Here is a 19,338-nt window from a genome sequence, read left to right as displayed (position 1 = left end):
AAGACAGAAGAGTAAAAACAGTTCCCTCTCTCTGCTCCTCCATCAAAACATGTCAGCAAAATGGACCACCTTTTAGCCTCCATACTTTGTTCTTTCTTAATACTGCAGACTTGTTTTGTGCTCTGGTCGGGGTTTGTAGGAAACATGGGGGAGAAAGAGGACAGAGGGGCTGGGTACTGGTAGGGGGCACAAAGTGCTAGGTGAAGAGTAGCAGGAATTGTAAAGTTGGCTCCTTAACTCAAATGGGGTGACGTGGGGAATGGGGTGATGCTGATTATCCCTCCACTGAAGGAAGATTCTGGAGAAAGATACCAAGAGGGAGCCCAGTGCAGTGGTGGATAGAGCCTCAGTGTTGGTGCAAGGCTGACTCAGTTTTCCTTGGGCCTTTGGCACTGACCAGCTGTGTGACCTTGGCCAAGTTAATTTACCTCTTTGAATCTCAGCTACCTAATCTCTGAAAGAATAACAACATCTGTTTCACAGAGTTTTTGTGAGGACTATAAATTATGGAGCACAGAGGCTGCCAGAATGGAGGTGATAAATTTCCCACCCCTTCTCAAGCTTCTAAGAATGCTCCAGAAATACAAGACTGGTCATATTTAGTGTCTGGCCCACTCACCCCCGCCAACCTGTGGTTAAGTTAGAATTTAACTACTTATGTGAAAGCCCCTTCCAGTGCTCAAATTCTCTGGTAATACATGTGGACTGGGTCAGGGAGGACACTCATCACTTTACCTTCCTTCCAGGGAACTTGGTTTGGAGGCTGCGCTCTGAGTTTCACATGCAGTGCCCCTGGGTGTGAGGATCTGTTAGAGAATGGAGCCCTGCAGGGGGTTGGAGGGTATGCCCAGAAGCCTGACAACCCCTTTCCTTTTCTTTTTTAAATTAATGTATTTATTTGAGGGAGAGAAAATGCATGGCACAAAAGCAGGGGGAGAGGCTGAGGGAGAGGGAGAGAGAGAATCCCAAGCAGACTCCTCGCTGAGCAGAGATCTCCACACAGGGCTCTATCTCACCACCCTGAGATCACGACCTGAACAAAAATCAAGAGTCTGAAGCTTCACCAGCTGAGCCCCCCAGGAGCCCCTGACAACTGGTTTCTTACCAGGGTTCCTGCATCTGTGTCCATGTTCCTTCCCTCCCTTTGCTGAGATTTGCCTTAGCTGATGGTGAGAGTGGTAAAGGGAGTGGAGGGAGGGGTAGTAATTGGATGTCTGACCCAGTGATTCTCACCTCTGGTTGCATGTAAAATATCCTAGGAAGTTTTGTAAAGAAAATCCTATAAGCCCAGCCCCCATCTATGAGATTCTGATTCTCTTGGTCCATGGCAGTGGCTGTGGATCCTTGGAATTTTAACCATGCCTCCAGGTGATTGTAATGTGCCAGTGGGGGTGAGGACCAGTGTTCCCCAGGCTGGTGACTGCCCTCACCCCCAGGAATTCTCATACCTCTGGGCTGGAGCCGCTCTGCCCTCCTTTCTAACTCTAGGAGTCCACATGCCTGGTATCATGTGTATGTAGTCATGTGGACTTGGTTCCATCCTGGCCTTCTGTAATTCACTCTGAGACACAGCAGCCAGAGTGGTGCTTTTTAAACCTAAATCAGGGGTGCCTGGGTGACTCAGTGGTTGAATGTTTGCCTTTGGCTCAGTGTATGATCCCGGGGTCCCAGGATAGATTCCCGCATGAGGCGCCCTGCAGGGAGCCTGCTTCTCTCTCTGCCTGTGTCTATGCCTCTCTCACTGCCTCTCTCATGAATAAATAAATCAGATTTTTAAAAAATAAATAAATAAACCTAAATCAGATCCCATTCCTTCCCTGCTTCAGCATCTCCACTGTGTCCCATGTCAATCCCAACACCTCACCATGACCAACAGTGCCCTGCTGTTCCCCCTCTCATTCCCATCCCTCCTGGAACCAGATGCTTTCTGTTTCTCAAAAGCACCAAGCTGTCCCCGCCCCCTCGGGGCTTTGCACTTGCTGTGCCCTCTGCCTGGGGTGCTCTAGATGGTGGCTGGCTCTGCTTCATCCTCTGGGCCTCAGAGCTGTCCTTTCCAGAGAAGCCTTCGCTGAATGGTCCATCTGGTCCTTTTTCTCCATACCTGTGACTTCCTATCTCATCCCAGGGAATACCCCCCTACTAGAGAATGAGCTCTATGAGAACAGGGAACTTGTATAACTGGTTTATCACAGTGCCTGGCACAAATGGATTCCCAGTAAGTATTTGTTGAACAAATGAGTGAATATGTACATAGAATATGTTTACACATTTAAAATCAAGAATTTTTATGTACATATTTCCTGTATAAAACATGATCAGAGATCTGGAATGGAAATGAGTGGAAGGTATTAGGGAAGAGAGCATCAAAGGAGAAGGGAAAGGAACATTTAATGAACACTGACTTAGTACCAGGCACTGTTCTGGGACTTTGCATACATCTGATCCTCATAACAAACAATTGTTAACAAAATTCCAAGGATCTGCAGCCAACAACAGAATCAGAATCTTGGAAATGGGAGCCAGCTTTATTGCCCCCACTGTACAGATAAAGAAACTGAGACTAAGTTACTCCAAGTTAAACTACCAACAAGTGTCAGAGCAGGTTATAAACCCAAGTTTATTGGACTCCAAGGCAGGCTTGTTCATTGCATCATTCTGGAAAGAGAAATTACCTTAATCATTACCTCTCTCTACTCTCAGGGAGTAAAAAATCTCTGGTGAATGTGGACCCAGATAACAATGGATAATTGGTGACCAGAGCTAATTTAGCAGAGGGAGCAGAAGAGATAGGAAAGGAGAGAGAATTTAGTAATAGTCTTGCCACTAGATCAATTTAAAATCAACTTAAAATCTCATTTCTTAATTTTATTTGTGATCAGTTAAGAATCTGCACTCCTTTTCTATTGTTAAAAAAAAAAAAGTATAGTTTGCTTGATTTAAGTTCTCAAAACCTCCTACATATGAGCAAGATTCCCTGGGTCATCAGAATGTCCTGAGGGTACAAAGAACCTTTCTGAACATCACAATGCATAAACCAGAGGGTTATATTATATAACCCAATGGCGTTTGGCCTCATTGACCACCAGTGGGCTAGTTTGTTTGGGTCCTCGATCTTAAACTTCCAAATCTAATTTCTAGCCAAAGGACTAGAATATACCTTTAGAATATACTTTAAAAATATCCCCAGAGCTTTCCTCAAGGGCCGCCAAGGTGCTTGGTCCTTCTGAGGAGGTTAAGGCCGCGTTGGGGTGAGGCCCTCACTTCATCAGGTGACCAGCACCACTCCCGGCAGCACCCGCTCAGCCCTGGCCCTCCCGATGGCCTCTGTCTTGGAGCTCACCTGCATGGCCTCAGCCCTTCTCCTGCACGACCACGAGGTGATCGTCATGGAGGATAAGATCAATGCCTTCATTAAAACAGCCGGTGTGAATGTTGAACCTTTCTGGCCGGGTTTGTTTGCAAAGGCCCTGGCCAACGTGAACATTGGGAGCCTCATCTGCATTGTAGTAGGTGGTGGACCCAACCCAGCAGCTGGTGCTGCACCAGCAGGAGGTCCTGCTCCTTCCCCCACTGCTGCCCCAGCCAAGGAGAAAAACGTGGAAGCAAAGAAAGAAGAATCTGAGGAGTCTGATGATGACATGGGCTTTGGTCTTTTTGACTAAACTTCTATAAGCTGCTCAATAAAAGCTGAACTCTTAAAAAAAAAAAAATCCCCAGAGGGGCACCTGGGTGGCTCAGTCAGTTGGGAATCCAACTCTTGATTTCAGCACAGGTCATGATATTGGGGTCCTGGGATGGACCCTGCCTAGGGTTCCCTGCTCAGCAGGGAGTCTTCTAGTCCCTCTCCCTCTGCCACACCCCCCACTCGTATCTGGACTCTCACTCACTCAAATAAATAAATAAATAAAATCTTAAAAAAAAAATCCCCAGAACTTGGTTTATATCCAGATTCTCTATAATCTTAGTCTTTGGCAACCATTTCTGCTCTGAGCCACAGAATGCCTTTTGTTATTTTTAAATGAGCTAGTTCTCAATTAAATCTGATCAAAATACATCAAACTGTCTAGCATGGGAAATGAGTTAGACACCCTCCTTGCCCATAAAATGCAAATAGCATAATAGTAGCTCGCAGGGATTGTTGTATAGAGGCTTAAGCTTAGGGAAGAACCATCAAGTGAGATATAAACACAATGTGGAGAATCTGTAACATAGGATGAGAAGTTTGCATGCTTCGTTCTGTAGATGATGAGCTGTATTAATTAGAGCTCTTTGGTTTCAGAGACAGGAACCAATTCTGGGTTAACTGAAGAGAAAAAATGGGCAATCTGTTGGAAGGACACTGGGGAGTTTACAGAATTGAAGGAACTGACCAGGCTAGAGGGGATCTCCAGAGGATGAACTCATGACTCAACCTCAAACCTCCCATCCCTGAATCCCCACTGAAAATGCAGATTTCCAGAAGTATTTGATTGGCTTAGCTTGGGTCATGTGCCCACCTCAGAGGATTTGGGATTGATTGTCCTCCACAATTTTGCAGAACAGGGAAAGGGAGACAGTGCCCAAAGGAGGATATACTGGCCAGGCGATATGCTCTAGTAGCCAGTGAATGCTTCTTTTTTTTTTTTTTTTTTTTTATTATTATTTATTTATGATAGTCACAGAGAGAGAGAGAGGCAGAGACACAGGCAGAGGGAGAAGCAGGCTCCATGCACCGGGAGCCCGACGTGGGATTCGATCCCGGGTCTCCAGGATCGCGCCCTGGGCCAAAGGCAGGCGCCAAACCGCTGCGCCACCCAGGGATCCCGCCACTGAATGCTTCTAAGCATAGAAATGATGTGATTAACATAGATCACATGTTCCTAGGTGTTTGAATCAATAGGTTCGTTTGATCCTTACAACAACCCAGTAATGTAGGCACTTTTATTAGTTCCTATCTTTAAAAAATGAGGAAAATTGCAGTTTTGAGAGGTTATATGACTTTTTCCAAGAGGGAAGGCTCTTTTTGAACACTAAACTCTGTTTCTCCTTCCCATATGCTTTTTCTATCCTTTATACTTATTGGTTTGACTCTAAAATGTTTAAAGAAAGACCGAGGTAGGATATGGGTTATAAGCTGGAAGAATCACCCAACATGGAAGAAGGGGGCCAGGCTAGGCCAGTGGGAAGAGGAAGGAAGCAACTAGACGTGAGGCACAAAGCTCAAAAAGTAGTTTGCAAACTAGACTGAGCATTAGAAGCATGGGGCACCTTGTTAAAAACACCAATTCTGAGATATCATTTCTGACCTGAACCAGAACGTGGCCTGGGTGGTGATGGAGAGTAAAACACACACCCATACTATGGTGGTAATCATTTTGCAATATGTAAGTGTATCAAATAAACACATCATACACCTTAAACTTACACAATGTTATATGTCAATTATATCTCATAAAGCTGGAAAAATTTAAAAAAAACACACACCCATCCCTGATATAGGTGATTATTCTGTAGCCAGCTGGACACTGGTCTGTAGACGGGTGTTTAGAAATCATTGACCTATTAGACCCTTTTTTCTAAATGTCCCCTAGTCCAGTTTCTTGTCTTATCTCCCTGCTGTTGCAGTTAAGCATTATCAAGGTATAGCTTTGGAGTAGTTGCAATTTGTACTCATTACATTTAGAGTCATATATCTGCAGTATCTCTTCTGAGGTCTGAGGGATGAAAATAAGGACAAAGAGGTAGGGTGGCTCCTAGCTGTCCCTTTATTTTGTCAGTGTGTCTGAGGCTTGTGGCTTTTGACAGGGACCCTTGGGAGATGACTTTTCCAGCTTTCCCTTTGGGGAGAGTAATCCTGGATTCTTACCCTCCCTTTCACTGCAGTAAGTCTCCATAACAAACACACCCAAGTCTGGTATTTCTGAACTTATGGCTCTGTACTGAATACATGCTGTTCCTGGAGCCAGGCTTATTTTGCAGTTTCTCCTTCCCACCCCACCCTTTGGTGCCACTGATGGGCTGATCCAGCCTTGACGTGTGATAACCTACTTGCAGGCTCTGGGTGTTCTCTCTGCAGAACAGTTTAGACTTTCAGTAATATCTGGAATTAAAAGGAATAGTGGTCTTTGGGTGTGGTATCTGGTACAGTTTGGAGAACAGGATTTTTGGTCTCAAATGCTCCCTGCCCCTATATTTACAGTGAGGGGATTCACAAGAATGAGTCACTGGGAAAGAGTTTCCCAAACCTCAGTCATTTGAATGCCATCCTCATGGTTTTGGCCAAAGCTGTGTGCCATCTATCTGTTATTTACAGAGTATTTTTCACAAAATCAATTAACATGTTCTGCTGGAGTACTTCCTATCCACTCTAACTCTAGCCTTGCCATAAACAGTAATGTTTGTGAATAATTGTTTATGAACAATTAATGTTATGTAAATCATCAAGTCACTGATTCATGAAATCAGGTCTGATATGCTACCTGTAAATTTTCTAGTATACATTAAAATAAATACACATATATTAGAATTGTGTAAATATTCGCCTGGGTATTATCTAAAATCCTCCCATAGAGGGAGATATATGTATCATTAGGCATATATGTATTACGCTTTGGGAACATTATTACCCTAGAAAAGCCCATGTGCTAAAAGGCACGTGGCTCCAGACCCCTCAATTCATTGTAGTTTGGATGTCAAGCATGAGAATATTTCTTGAGAGTCTATTTAGTGAAAAAGTATGCTTTTATATCCTCTTGCTGCAGAACTTAAGCCCTGTGCTGGGCTCTACACTCAGTGTGGAGTCTGCTTGAGATTCTCTCCCTCTCTTGCTGCCCCTCCCTCCCACTCAAATAAGTAAAATCTTCAAAAAAAAGAAAAAGGAAGTGAGGAAGGGGGGATCCCTGGGTGGCTCAGCGGTTTGACACCTGCCTTTGGCCCAGGGCGCGATCCTGGAGCCCCGGGATCAAGTCCTGCATCAGGCTCCCAGCATGGAGCCTGCTTCTCCCTCTGCCTGTGTCTCTGCCTCTCTCTCTCTCTCTCTCTCTCTATGTCTATCATGAATAAATAAAAAATCTAAAAAAAAAGGAAGTGAGGAAGGAGCACAGAAATGGACCTTGAGAGAAGATTAAGAGTCATGTAAGTGGAGAAGACGAAACACCTTTTCAGGCAGGGCCCTGTTGATGGAACGGCAGAGAGGAGGACTGCTTCTTATTCATATCTAGACCTCTCTGACCTGCTTGGGAGGTGTTCCACCCCTGTGCCCCTGTTACACTGGGCATTTCTGTCCATAGCATATGAAATAAAAAGAAGGAAACCGCCTTTACCCTTATTCCCACAGGAAGACAAAGACTCAGGAAGAGGTTCATCTTGACTTAATGGCTAAATCTGGTAGATCCTTAGATGTGGTGACACCAAAACTTGAGCCAAAATCCATCAGCTGTGCAAAGAAGGTCTGGAGCTGGGGGAAATGGAACCGCTGTGCATATGATAAAGGGAGAAACGGGTTGGCTCTTGAGAGGTAGAACAAAGTAAAGCAGTGCAAGAAGGGAAGTCAGAGAGGAGAGGCGGAGAGAACCAGTGTCACAAAAGTCCTCAAAGGAGAGAGATGTTGAAGTGCTATCAGGAGGACTACAGGGTGCATGTCTCAAACCTCAGTAAGATCTGCTATTCTCACCATGGCACAGTGAGTGACTTTTTTTGCCAAGGCAGGCATGGGACTGAGCTCCAGATCTGGACTTTTGTGGGACAAAACAGGGCCCCTTTATCAGGATGGTGAGAAGATTCACAGACTGATCTAATTGAGGTGAAAAAAAGAATGTGGCCCCAGAAGTAACCATGATCATCAGAAACCTACAAGAGATCAGATAAAACATGGGTCAGTATGAGACCTCTCAAGGTGTGCAATCACAGCGGTGCAGAGGCATGCCTCCCAGGGGCTCATGAGAATGAAGATTCCGTTTCTGCCCCAGCCACAAGTCTCTGGAAACTTTGGCTGCTGACCAAGTCCTGCCAGTTAGGATTCCAAACCTCCATGTACATTCCTAGCTCCTGTAGAAGGCAGAATTTCTGAAATGGTCTCCCACCCCACACCCATAGATTTCCTAATACTCTGAACCCTTGAATAGGATGAGAGATTACCTGTGGTTGTGGTATATTATATAACACAGAGAGATTATCCAGGTGGGCGTGGTCTAATCTCCTGGCCCCTTGAGAGAGGAGAGCTCTCTGTGGCCGGCAGCAGAAGAGGAAGTTAAAGATTCAGAGCACATGGGAGATGTGATGTACTGTTGCTAGCTTTGAAGATGTAACGGGCTGCTTGAGAAAGAGGGGGCACTGTTTGGGAGCAGAGGTGGACCCTGGTTGGAAGCCAGCAAGGAATCAGAGACCTTAGTTCTACAGTCACAAGGAACTGGGTTTTGCCAACACCTGGAGGAGTTTAGAAGTGGGTTCTTTCCTGGGGCCTCCAAATAAAAGCTCAGCTTGTAGATACCTTGATTTGTGGGAACTTAAGCAGAAAGCCCAACTGCACCTACTAGACTTCTGACCTACAGAAGTCAACTGCCAGCTAATACATGGGTATCATTTTAAGTCACTAAATTTGTGGCAATTTGTTATGCAGCAACAGAAAACTGACATATGTCCTCTCACCTCCCACCTGATGTTGACCTTGGCATCACCTCCTGGCTCTATGGGACTCACATACCCTTTTATTTATAGGATGCTTTAGCTGGTACCTCTTCCCTTAACCCCTCAATATTTGTCATATTCTACTGACCCTATTTGAACACAGGCCTAGGTTCCCTTGGACTGTTGCATCTGGAGGGATCCTTGAGTGGTGAGTATGAGGCCTCTTTTCTCCATTTGTTTGGGTAATTGCAATCTCTAACTGACCTGGACTGGAGTCCCATATCTAATGGGATGGTGACATTTATTACCCATATCCTCAACACCTAACACAGTACCTAGCATATAGTTTATCCTCAATAATATGTGTTGATGATGCTATAGAATACAGAGAGAAGGAAATCTCTGGATCATCCCCACCAAACATTCCCAGTGTTTGGATGTTGTAGCCATGTTACCGTATATGTAATTCTCAGGAGACACCATGGTCTTCTTTGCCTCAGAGTCCTCTGTTCCAACCTGCTTTTCCTCCATGCTCATCCCTTGTACTTCCTCTTTCAAGTGGCTAAATCTTATTCTTCAGGTCTCACCTCAAATATGATGTTCTCTGGAAATCCTTTGGTCCCCAGTTCAAGATTAGGCCCTTTCTTGTTCTCCAGCAGTGCCCTATCATTGTAGATGCCTTTGTTCTGTGTGTGTATGTGTGTGTGTGTGTGTGTGTGTGTGTGTGTGTGTGTATGTTTTGTTTTGTTTTTTAAATAGGCTCCATGCCCAGTGTGGAGCACAACCAGGATGGAGCACAATGCAAAGGGTACAAGATGGGGTTCAAACTCACAACCATGAGGTCAAGACCTGAGTTGAGATCAAGAGTCGAATGCCCAACTGACTGAGCTACCCAGGTACCCTACAAATGCCTTTGTAACTGTAATTATCATTTTGCTTGTCTGGAATTCCTACTAGGCTGTATGCTCTATGATAGTGAGATGTGCTTCCTTTTCTCTTCCGAGACTCAAACCACCTACATAGGGTAGGCTCTCAATAAACATTTGTTGAATGAGCATGCTTCTTCATCATCCAGGGATCCTGTCAAAGTGCAGATTTTGATTCTTAGACCCAAGCGGGGCCTGAAAATCTGCATTTCTAACAAGCTTCAGGTGATGCTTCTGCTGATGACCCATGAACCACACTTTATTTTACTTAAAGATTTTATTTATTCATTCATGAGAGACACACACACACAGAGAGAGAGGCAGAGACACAGGCAGAGGTAGAAGCAGGCTCCATGCAGGGAGCCCAACGTGGGACTCTATCCCGGGTCTCCAGGATCACAACCTGGGCTGAAGGCGACACTAAACCGCTGAGCCACCAGGGCTGCCCCATGAACCACACTTTACGTCGCAAAGTAAGAGTATAGGCACTCCCACCATTGCCCCACTCTGACGAAAGGTTTGCATTTAAGAGAAGCTAGATAGGGTTGAGGGAGCAAATAATGGTCATAGGTCAAAATTTCCCCTGTCATTGCAAAGCCAGCTGACTCATTTGCAGAGATGAAGCCAATAACCTTGGCCTTATTAGCAACTGAGCTAATGGCCACCAACCAATAAATAACAACATTTGGCTAATTTGCATTTCAAAATTGTTTCCTTCTCCTGCTCACACTCTAGGGCAGGTGCTAATGAACCATGAAATGTCTAAAAGCATTGGCAGCAAGGAGGAAAAGGGGCAGAATTGACCCATGCCTGAAGAATAATAGTCCTTAAAAATCAAGAGCTACAAAAAATAATAATAATAATAATAAAATAAAATAAAATAAAATAAAATAAAATAAAAAAATCAAGAGCTACAAAATGCATTTGCAGTGGTATGACGGGACCCTCTCAACCCCCTTCTCTCATCCTGAGCATCCATACCCTATAGACGGTCTTTAGGGAGAGAAGGAAGAGGAAAAGGAAAAAGGAAAGAATCCTAAGGAGCCTCTGGCTGAGTGATCATGCTGTTCCCTACTGAATCTTTCTGGTTGATATCCAGGTGTTTGGAAACTGTAAATCATGTGCTCACTTAGGTAGTTCATCAGCTTCCATCATCATGAGTCTCACCTGTAGCGCAGCGAAGGTGTTTTGGAACATTCATGAAATGTTTATAAACAACAACAACAACAACAAAAAGTTACAAAATGCAATGTGGTATCCTGTACACAGAAAATCCTGGAACGGAAAAAGGGCATTAGTAGAAAAACTGGCAAAATCACAATAAAGTAGAGAGTTTAATCAGTAGTGTGCCAGTATTGGTTTCTTAGTTTTGACAGACCGTACTGTTAGGAGAAACTGGGTGAAGGGTCTATAGGAACTCTCTGTATTATCTTTTCAACTTTTCTGTAAATCTAAAATAATTCCAAAATAAAAAGTTTATTAAAATAATCAAGAGCTAGACTGTATAGTTTTCTTTACTTTTTGTAATAATAGTATAGTAAGTTTCTGAAAATGTAGAACAATTGCCATTGGTTTAACAATAGAGATTTGGAGGGCAGCCCGGGTGGCTCAGAGGTTTAGTGCCACCTTCAGCCCGGGGTATGATCCTAGAGACCCAGGATCGGGTCCCGCGTCAGGCTGCCTCTGCATGGAGCCTGCTTCTCCCTCTGCCTGTGTCTCTGCCTCTCTCTCTCTCTCTCTCTCTCTCTCATGTATCTCTAATGAATAAATAAAGTCTTTAAAAAAAATAGAGAATTGGAAAAATTGTTCATGGGGGGAAAAATCATCCAAAACAAAGTAGCACTCAGGGAAGGAGTCAGACGGTGGCTTGTCGAAATAGCCAACCTGGCCAGGTAGCATACTGATGATACCTGCATTCCAGAAGTGCTTTGCCACATATCATGAATTCAAGATATTCTGAGGGCTAGTTCCTCCTAATTCCTACCTTCATTTATTTAGCATCTCAGGAATTTCTTCCATTCTTGAGAAGCTCCTTATTCCATACTCAGGGCTCAGGGTGTCTTTTATTTATTTGTTTGTTTGTGTAACAGTGCTATCTTACAGACTTGGCTGTGGTATCACATTTTGCCTCAACTGTGTTTCCTTATGTACTAGAGACTCTAAGCCTGCTGAGGCCACAGTACTTGAACTTCACTCTGATTGCATGAGCAGCACCTGACTCCAAGCCGTGCATATTGCGGTGGCTTAGTAATTATTTGTTGGATGGATGAATAAAGGACGTCCTTCAGCATTTGAAGTAAATTTCTGCCTGAAAACCATGAATTTTCTGATGATATTTCCTTTTTTTTGTATATATATATATATATATATATATATATGTATATCCCTTTGGTGGAACTTGATGGAGCTTACTAGGTCTTCAGGTCTTGTTTTTTTTTTTTTTTTTTTAAACTTTTTTTTATTTTTTTATTTATTTATGATAGTCACAGAGAGAGAGAGAGAGAGAGAGAGAGAGAGAGAGAGAGAGACAGGGACACAGGCAGAGGGAGAAGCAGGCTCCATGCACCGGGAGCCCGATGTGGGATTCGATCCCGGGTCTCCAGGATCGCGCCCTGGGCCAAAGGCAGGCGCCAAACCGCTGCGCCACCCAGGGATCCCGGTCTTCAGGTCTTGTAAAAAACATATCCACAGGCCTTTTCCAAGTCTGGTGAATTCATGGGAAGTCATGCAGATCCTATCACATCTTATGGAAACCATGGCTTTGACCAAAATAGTCCACAGTGAGTACTCTGGTCTTGGGAGGCTGCTTCTCGGGACCTACATGGAGGCCCAGACTCTGAGGTGACCGTATGGGTATAAGCAGAGGCTGTGCAGTCAAAGATTTGTGTATTCATTGCTTTTGCTGTACTGTAGTGCCTACTTCCCTAAGGAAGCTGCTTGGCTATCACTCCAGTGTGGTGGGAAAGGAGTTCAGAGTTCATCTACTTCCTGGAAATCCTGTGACTCCTGCCAGGCCAATGGCCTTCATGTGGTTTTTAAAGCTTGGAGCTGGAGAAGGGGCTTTTGCCTTTGAGAACATGGAACTGGGAAGATTTTTGATGCAAGGATAGCTGTCAGCCACCTTCTCTGCTAAGTGGAAAAGATCTACAGGAGAAGGTGCCTTGGGATATGGAAATGGAGAAAGAGGGACCTAACATCAATATTTATGTCTGGATCTAATTGTCCTGTAGGCCACTTCAACCCCCTGAACTTCTCAGTTACAAGAGCCGAAATGCCTTTTTTTTTTTCCTTAGCTGACTTGGGTTTCTGTCAATTGCTGTGGAGAGTTCCATAACCCTGGAGAGAAGTGTGCAACTCTCTTTCCACACCTCATGGGACCAGTACCACCAGCTCATCCAGGGAAGCATCCACCTGGGCCCCTGCTTGGACTATGTGCTGAGCAGAAATTGCCAGCGGCTCTCCCACAGCTCAGGCTCTCCCTTTCATGGCATGATTCTGTCCCTGAGGTGGTGGCACCTCACCCACAGACTACATATCCTAACCTTTCTTACATTTAGCTGGCAACATGTGATTAGCTCTTACCAATGGAATGTGAGCGGAAGTGGCACATGTTTCCAGGCTGGAAGGCAGTTAAGAAGCAGTGGTTCCTTGTCACTTTCTCTTTTGTGCTACTGACTAGCTGGCTAAGGAGGATTCCAAGGCTAGAGCCATAGGAAGGAGCCTGGGTCCTGCCTTTGGGTCAGAAAAACTCCCATTTGACTGTTATATGAGTGACAAACTTTTATTATGTTCAGCCACTAAAATGTTGAGATTTGGGATGCTTAGGTGGCTCAGTGGTTGAGCATTTGCCTTCATGCTCAGGGTGCAATCCCAGGGTCTGGGGATCAAGTCTCACATTGGGGTCCCTGTGAGGAACCTGCTTCTCTCTCTGCCTATGTCTCTGTCTCCTTTCTGTGTGTATCTCTCATGAATAAATAAATAAAATCTTAAAAAAAAAAAAGTTGGGATTTGCTTGTCACGGCAGCTAGCATTACTCTAACTACTACACTTTTAAGAGCTGGAGCCAGATTGAGATGAAGATCTTGTTTGTTTGGTTTTTAAGATTTTATTTATTTATTCATGAGACACACACAGAGAGAGGCAGAGACATAGGCAGAGGGAGAAGCAGGCTCTTCAAGGGGAGCCAGATGTGGGACTCGATCCTGGGACTCTGGGATCACACTCTGAGCTGAAGGCAGATGCTCAACCACTGAGCCACCCAGGTGTCCCTGAGTTGAAGATCTTGTAAGTAAGAAGAGTCACGAGTGAAGCTTAAGAGAGGGTGGCCAAAAGATGAAATGGGAAAAGCTGGACTCTGTAGTTAAGCCCAAGGGATGATTTCAAGAATGGAAACTGGAGACAAAGTTGAAGCAAATGGGGAGGCCATGGGAGAGATAGTAAGTGAGGAATATGAGCAGAGACAGATCCAAAGAGAGAAGAAACCAAGCAGGGGTACCCATGGCTCAGTTGTATGTCTGCCAGCAGCATGGAACATGGGTGGGTCTTCTGGGTTGAGAGGGGCAGGGGCAGGTGGGAAGGAAGCACAGGTAACATGGGGGGATGGGACCAGGTACTGGGCCAGGGTGATGAGTCAAATCCACAAACAGGAAATCAGTCAATGACAGTAGAACTTGGGAATACGTTGGGATGTAGAACAGGAAACAGGTCAAGGTAAGTGGTTTAGAACTAATGGCTGAGGTAATTTGGAAGTCTCCTTCTCTGTGGAGTCTTGGGATGAGCCTGGTAGGTAAAGTAAAGGAAGGTGGGGATGAGGCCAAGGCCAGGGCTCATGCCTGGCTTAAGGGGGTGGCTGCTGCTCAGCCCTGTGGATTATTGCCATGTGGACATGCAGCCCTAAGGTCTTCAGGTCTTCTAATTTTTTTCAAGAAAAGCAGGAAATCCTGATTTTTTTTTTTTTTTTTTTGTGGAATCTCTTGATTTTTTTTTTTTTTTTCAAATGCTGGCAACCAATTGAAAAATTTTTAAAAAACACCCTGCGGGCCAAATAAAACACATTCACAGGCTGAATTGGCCCACAGGCTGCCAGCTATTAGCCTCTGGCTTAAAAGGAAATGGGCAGAACCAGAAGCATGTAAAAAAAAACAACAACAAAAAAAAACAAAAAACATGAAAATCATTCAGAGTTTCACCGTATTGCCAAGCACCACAGGAAACTAATAGAAGAGCTTTGAGACAATCACCCACAAAACACAATACATCTGGTCTTCAGAAAAGCTATGGGCTTCTGGAAGTTGCCAGAGATGTACCTTGTAGTTCCCCAAATCTGTTGCAGTTTCCTCAAAATTGAATCCATAGCTCTGATATGAAGTGAGCTAATTTTCTTTCATCTCTCTCTCGGGTGCACCAGTTTTTGGGGTAACTTTCTTTTCTGAAAGCCATTGACTTTATTTTGACAGCTGCGTTTCCAGTAAAAGCACTTGAGTGAAGGCAATTTAGAAAAAGAGAACTGGAGCCAAGTAAGAGTTTGGCTAACTCAATTTTATGATAGGAAATGCTTCCAGGCCAAAAAACCTCAAAAAGTGTTCAAAGGTTTTCAAAGACTGGATCCAACTAGTTCAGTTTATTAACCTTGGCCCCTGTCCGAGCCAGGGTCATGCTCAGAGGATGTGGCAAATGCAGAATCTGATTATTTTTTAAATGTGGTCTCTTAGAGGGTATGTATTAACATGACTGGCAGCTGAACTCTTCATTGGTGCTCCAATTTAGACTCTAGCTCAGGGCTTTGCACATCCCAAAGCCTGTTAGGCCAGGACTGACATGTTTCCTGAGATGTGGGACTTTCAGGACTAAAACTGGGACAATCTTGGGCAAATGAGGACACCCCCCCCCCCATCCAGAGGATCTTTTCCTTTCCTCAGAGTTCATGCTATAAAGCATTGATAGTTTCTTAGACCTGAAACTAATATAATATTGTATGTCAATCATACTTTGAGAAAAAAAGACGTTTGGACATTTTTTGGTTGTCCCTTAAAAGACAAAACCAAAACCAAAACCTCTCCCCCCCTCAACTGTAGAGGCGCTGTGCTCTCTTGGTTTTCTTTCTATTTCTCTAATTGTTCTTAGTCATCCCCTTTGGCTGCTTTCTCTTCCACCTCCTACCTCTCAGCTATGAATTGCACCTCAAGGTCCAGCCCTTGGGCTTCTGTTCTATTTTCTGCCATCTCGGTGGACTCATCTTAATGTGGAAGATTTCCACATTTAGATCTTGAGCTCATATTCTCACCTGAGATCCAACCCTCCAGCTCCAACGATTTCACCAACATTTTCCACTGGGACATCCTTGATCATCCCATCCCTGAGTCATTGTCTTCCAGCCTGATCCAACTCCCACTCACTCACCAAGTATTGTCTTCCATTAGAGGCAATACTATCTTTCCAAGCCTCCAGTCTCAAAATCCTAGAGATGCTCATCCTAAATTAGCACACAGGTGTTATATTATTTGTCCACAGCAGCTACCAAACTGCTGGGCATATTGGAAGGGCTTAGGATATGCTTGATGAATCAAATCAGATCTTGGGGAAGGAGTCCAAGAAGGAGGACATGTAAACATCCTATCAGAGGCTCACGATATCCAAGTAAGTACTCAGAGTTTCTAGAGAGAAGCAAAGTGAAGGTCTGGCTGACCTTTTGCAGACACAGTTAATTTAAATCTTCATTGACACAACCTCAACCATAGCGTCATGAGCATGCTATGAAGGTGCACACATGAGTTGTGTCTTTGCACATTGTCAGCTTTATTCAGTCATAAAGCAAGGTTAACATAATTATAAAACGAGTTCGAGATTCCAAACTCAATGACATTTTGACACGTGATTAACTTGGCTTCTCATAGGCACACAAAGCAGGACACAAGTCACATAACAAACAAGATAGAGCAGGAAATAGGAAGTTAATGAACCAAGCACGAAGTCCGTCTGTGGTACATGATTGAGATGAGGCCTCAGTCTGATCCGGGTCAATTCTTGGCACTTACTGCTTACTATGTTCAAGCAGTGGAGGATCTCAGGTCTGATCAGAGATAAACTGGGCAGAGCCTTCGGCGGCAGCTGCCTTTTTCAATTGGTCAGACATAGAGGGGTCAGTGTCCAAAGAGTTTGACAGTTTGCTGCAAAAATCCTCCCTTCGTAAAGGGGTTTAATCAGCTTTAGGCCCCTGCAGACTTCCTCTGCTTCTCCTGGTAGGTCTGAGTGTGTCGTTAGCTGATACTGGTGTCAGTGATAGACTGGTAGCTACACTCCCTTTAACTGTTTGCGTCATTGCTTGTTGCAGGCCCCTGCTTGACATAATGACTCCATCTTGCTCTCTACACATAGATATTTGACCACCCATTAGTTAAATTAACTCAGGTGGTGTTAAGTTTCTAGCTCATTTTGTATTGTGTTGCTATATTTTCAGGCATAGTCAAAGGCATTTCCAAGGTTCCAGACAATTATAAGGGTTAACAGGATAGACACGGATTTTATTCTTTTGCTTTATTTACTAAGTTCCTGACAAAAGAGCTTGTCTTTAATTACCAAATGCTCAGAATCAGAGCAAAACTAGGGGCCAGAATCTAGGTCTTTTTCCTTCTGTCCTCAACACTTTCCTACATTCTTAGAAGACAATCACTTTAAAAATGCTTTTGATGAGGGATCCCAGGGTGGCGCAGCAGTTTGGCCGCTGCCTTTGGCCCAGGGTGCGATCCTGGAGACCCAGGATTGAATCCCACGTCGGGCTCCCGGTGCATGGAGCCTGCTACTCCCTCTGCCTATGTCTCTGCCTCTCTCTCTGTGACTATCGTAAATAAATAAAAATTAAAAAAAAAACATAAAAATAAAAAAAATGCTTTTGATGAAAAAAACAACAACAAACTTTTGATGAACATAGGGGAAGGGAAGGAAAAATAAAATAAGATGAAAATTGAGAGGGAGGCAAACCATAAGAGACACTGAACTCTAGGTAACAAACTGAGGGTTGCTGGAAGGGAGGTGGGTGGGGCGTTGGGGCGGGTGATGGGCATTAAGGAGGGAACTTTTTTTTTTAATTTTTTAATGATAGTCACACACACAGAGAGAGAGAGAGAGAGAGAGGCAGGTTCCATGCACCAGGAGCCCGACCCGGGATTCGATCCCAGGTCTCCAGGATCACGCCCTGGGCTAAAGGCAGGCGCTAAACCACTGCGCCACCCAGGGATCCCAAGGAGGGAACTTGAAGTAATGAGCTCTGGATGTTGTTTGCAACAGATGAATCACTGAATTCTATCAATGAAACTAATAGTACAGTATATGTTAATTAAATTGAATTTAAATTAAAAAAATTTTAAATAAAAATACTTTTGAAATAGAGCTATATAGCATGTTTGGATGGGGGCCAGCAGCTTGGAAACATTGCTGCTTAGGGAAATCCTCCCCCCAGGAGGTCTTCCTTTTCAGATATTCCCAAATCTGGGGATTCCCAACAACCCCTTTTCTTTGTATTTATAAAACACAAAACATACCTTAGACCTGAGTTTCTCAACCTCGGGCACTATGACATTTGTGGCTGGTTGATTCTTTGAGGGGGGGGGGGACACACATGCGCGCTGTCCTATGCATTCTGGGGTGTGTAGCAGCATCCCAGGCTTCTACCCATGGATGCCAGCAGTACACAAACACACTCTCCACTTGTAACAACCAAAAATGTCAGATGTTGCCAAAATGTCTCCTGGGGGATAAATTGCCCATGGTTAATTCTTTTACTCAGAAACAATAATGGAGCCTGTTTACCTGTACTCCTGAAATGTCTCTTTGTTATTTGAATCTCTTTGGCCAAGCCCCAGACAGTTGCATTCCCAGGGTTGAGAGGAGAGAATTATCTCCAGGCATGGACCCAAGGCTGGACCTGACAGGCCCATCAATCAAGGAGGCTCTAATTGGACCCATTACCTGATCTGAGAGCAAATTCTCCCTTTAAAGATCCCCCCTCACCCTCGTGCCTTTGCATAATTTGCCTTTCCTTAGGGGGATGGGATGGAGCTGGGTGCTGGAGAAGGAAGGTCAGCTGGGATCTAAGGTGCCTGCAGAATGGGTGGCCTGAGTCAGCGGAGCTGTTCTGGGCCTGGGGATTTCCAGGGGGAACTGAGTGGATAGAATTCCCCTGGGATGATGGTCTAGACAGGGCTCACTCTTCCCTCGGCTCATCAGGGGCTTCTGCTTCCCCTTTAGGAAGAGGAAACACCCTGGCTGCTTATTTTGGGGCTGAGGATCTGTTGTGAATAAGCCCAGGATGGGCAGTGGGACAAGCTTTCTGCACGTGTGGCATTTCAGGAAACAGGCTGAACTGGCTGCAGCCCTTGCCAGAGGGCTCCCTGAGGGCGTCTAGATGGACGAGGAACATGAAGAACAATGCCTGAGATCAAATGCAGTAAATAAGAAACTAATTTATTTTTTTTAAAATTTATTTATTTATGATAGTCACACAGAGAGAGAGAGAGGCAGAGACACAGGCAGAGGGAGAAGCAGGCTCCATGCACCGGGAGCCCGACGTGGGATTCGATCCCGGGTCTCCAGGATCACGCCCTGGGCCAAAGGCAGGCGCCAAACGCCTGCGCCACCCAGGGATCCCAAGAAACTAATTTAAAAGCAGTTTAGAGTTCTTGCTAACTTTCCCAATCTCAAAAAAACAATCTGCTTGTTAAAAAAAAAAAAAAATAGAATCCCACAACCATTGACAGCCATTTATTGAAATACTTTCCATGTGCAAAGAGCTAGGTTCACATACATACTATTA

The 19,338-nt window shown here is 44.5% G+C and overlaps 1 protein-coding gene across 1 annotated transcript; it reads left to right on the top strand.

Moving 5' to 3' along the window:
- The first annotated feature begins 3,317 nt into the window (after window positions 1–3,317).
- LOC129496408 (60S acidic ribosomal protein P1-like) lies at window positions 3,318–3,662 on the top strand. The gene is made up of 2 exons (XM_055304556.1): window positions 3,318–3,383; window positions 3,465–3,662. Exons 1-2 carry the CDS (start codon window positions 3,318–3,320, stop codon window positions 3,660–3,662), a joined length of 264 nt encoding a protein of 87 aa, XP_055160531.1.
- The last annotated feature ends 15,676 nt before the right edge of the window (window positions 3,663–19,338 follow it).

The sequence above is a fragment of the Nyctereutes procyonoides genome, unplaced genomic scaffold, assembly GCF_905146905.1.
Source record: "Nyctereutes procyonoides isolate TBG_1078 unplaced genomic scaffold, NYPRO_anot_genome, whole genome shotgun sequence".
Classification (NCBI taxonomy): domain Eukaryota; kingdom Metazoa; phylum Chordata; class Mammalia; order Carnivora; family Canidae; genus Nyctereutes; species Nyctereutes procyonoides.
This window is presented reverse-complemented; position numbering and strand designations above follow the sequence as displayed.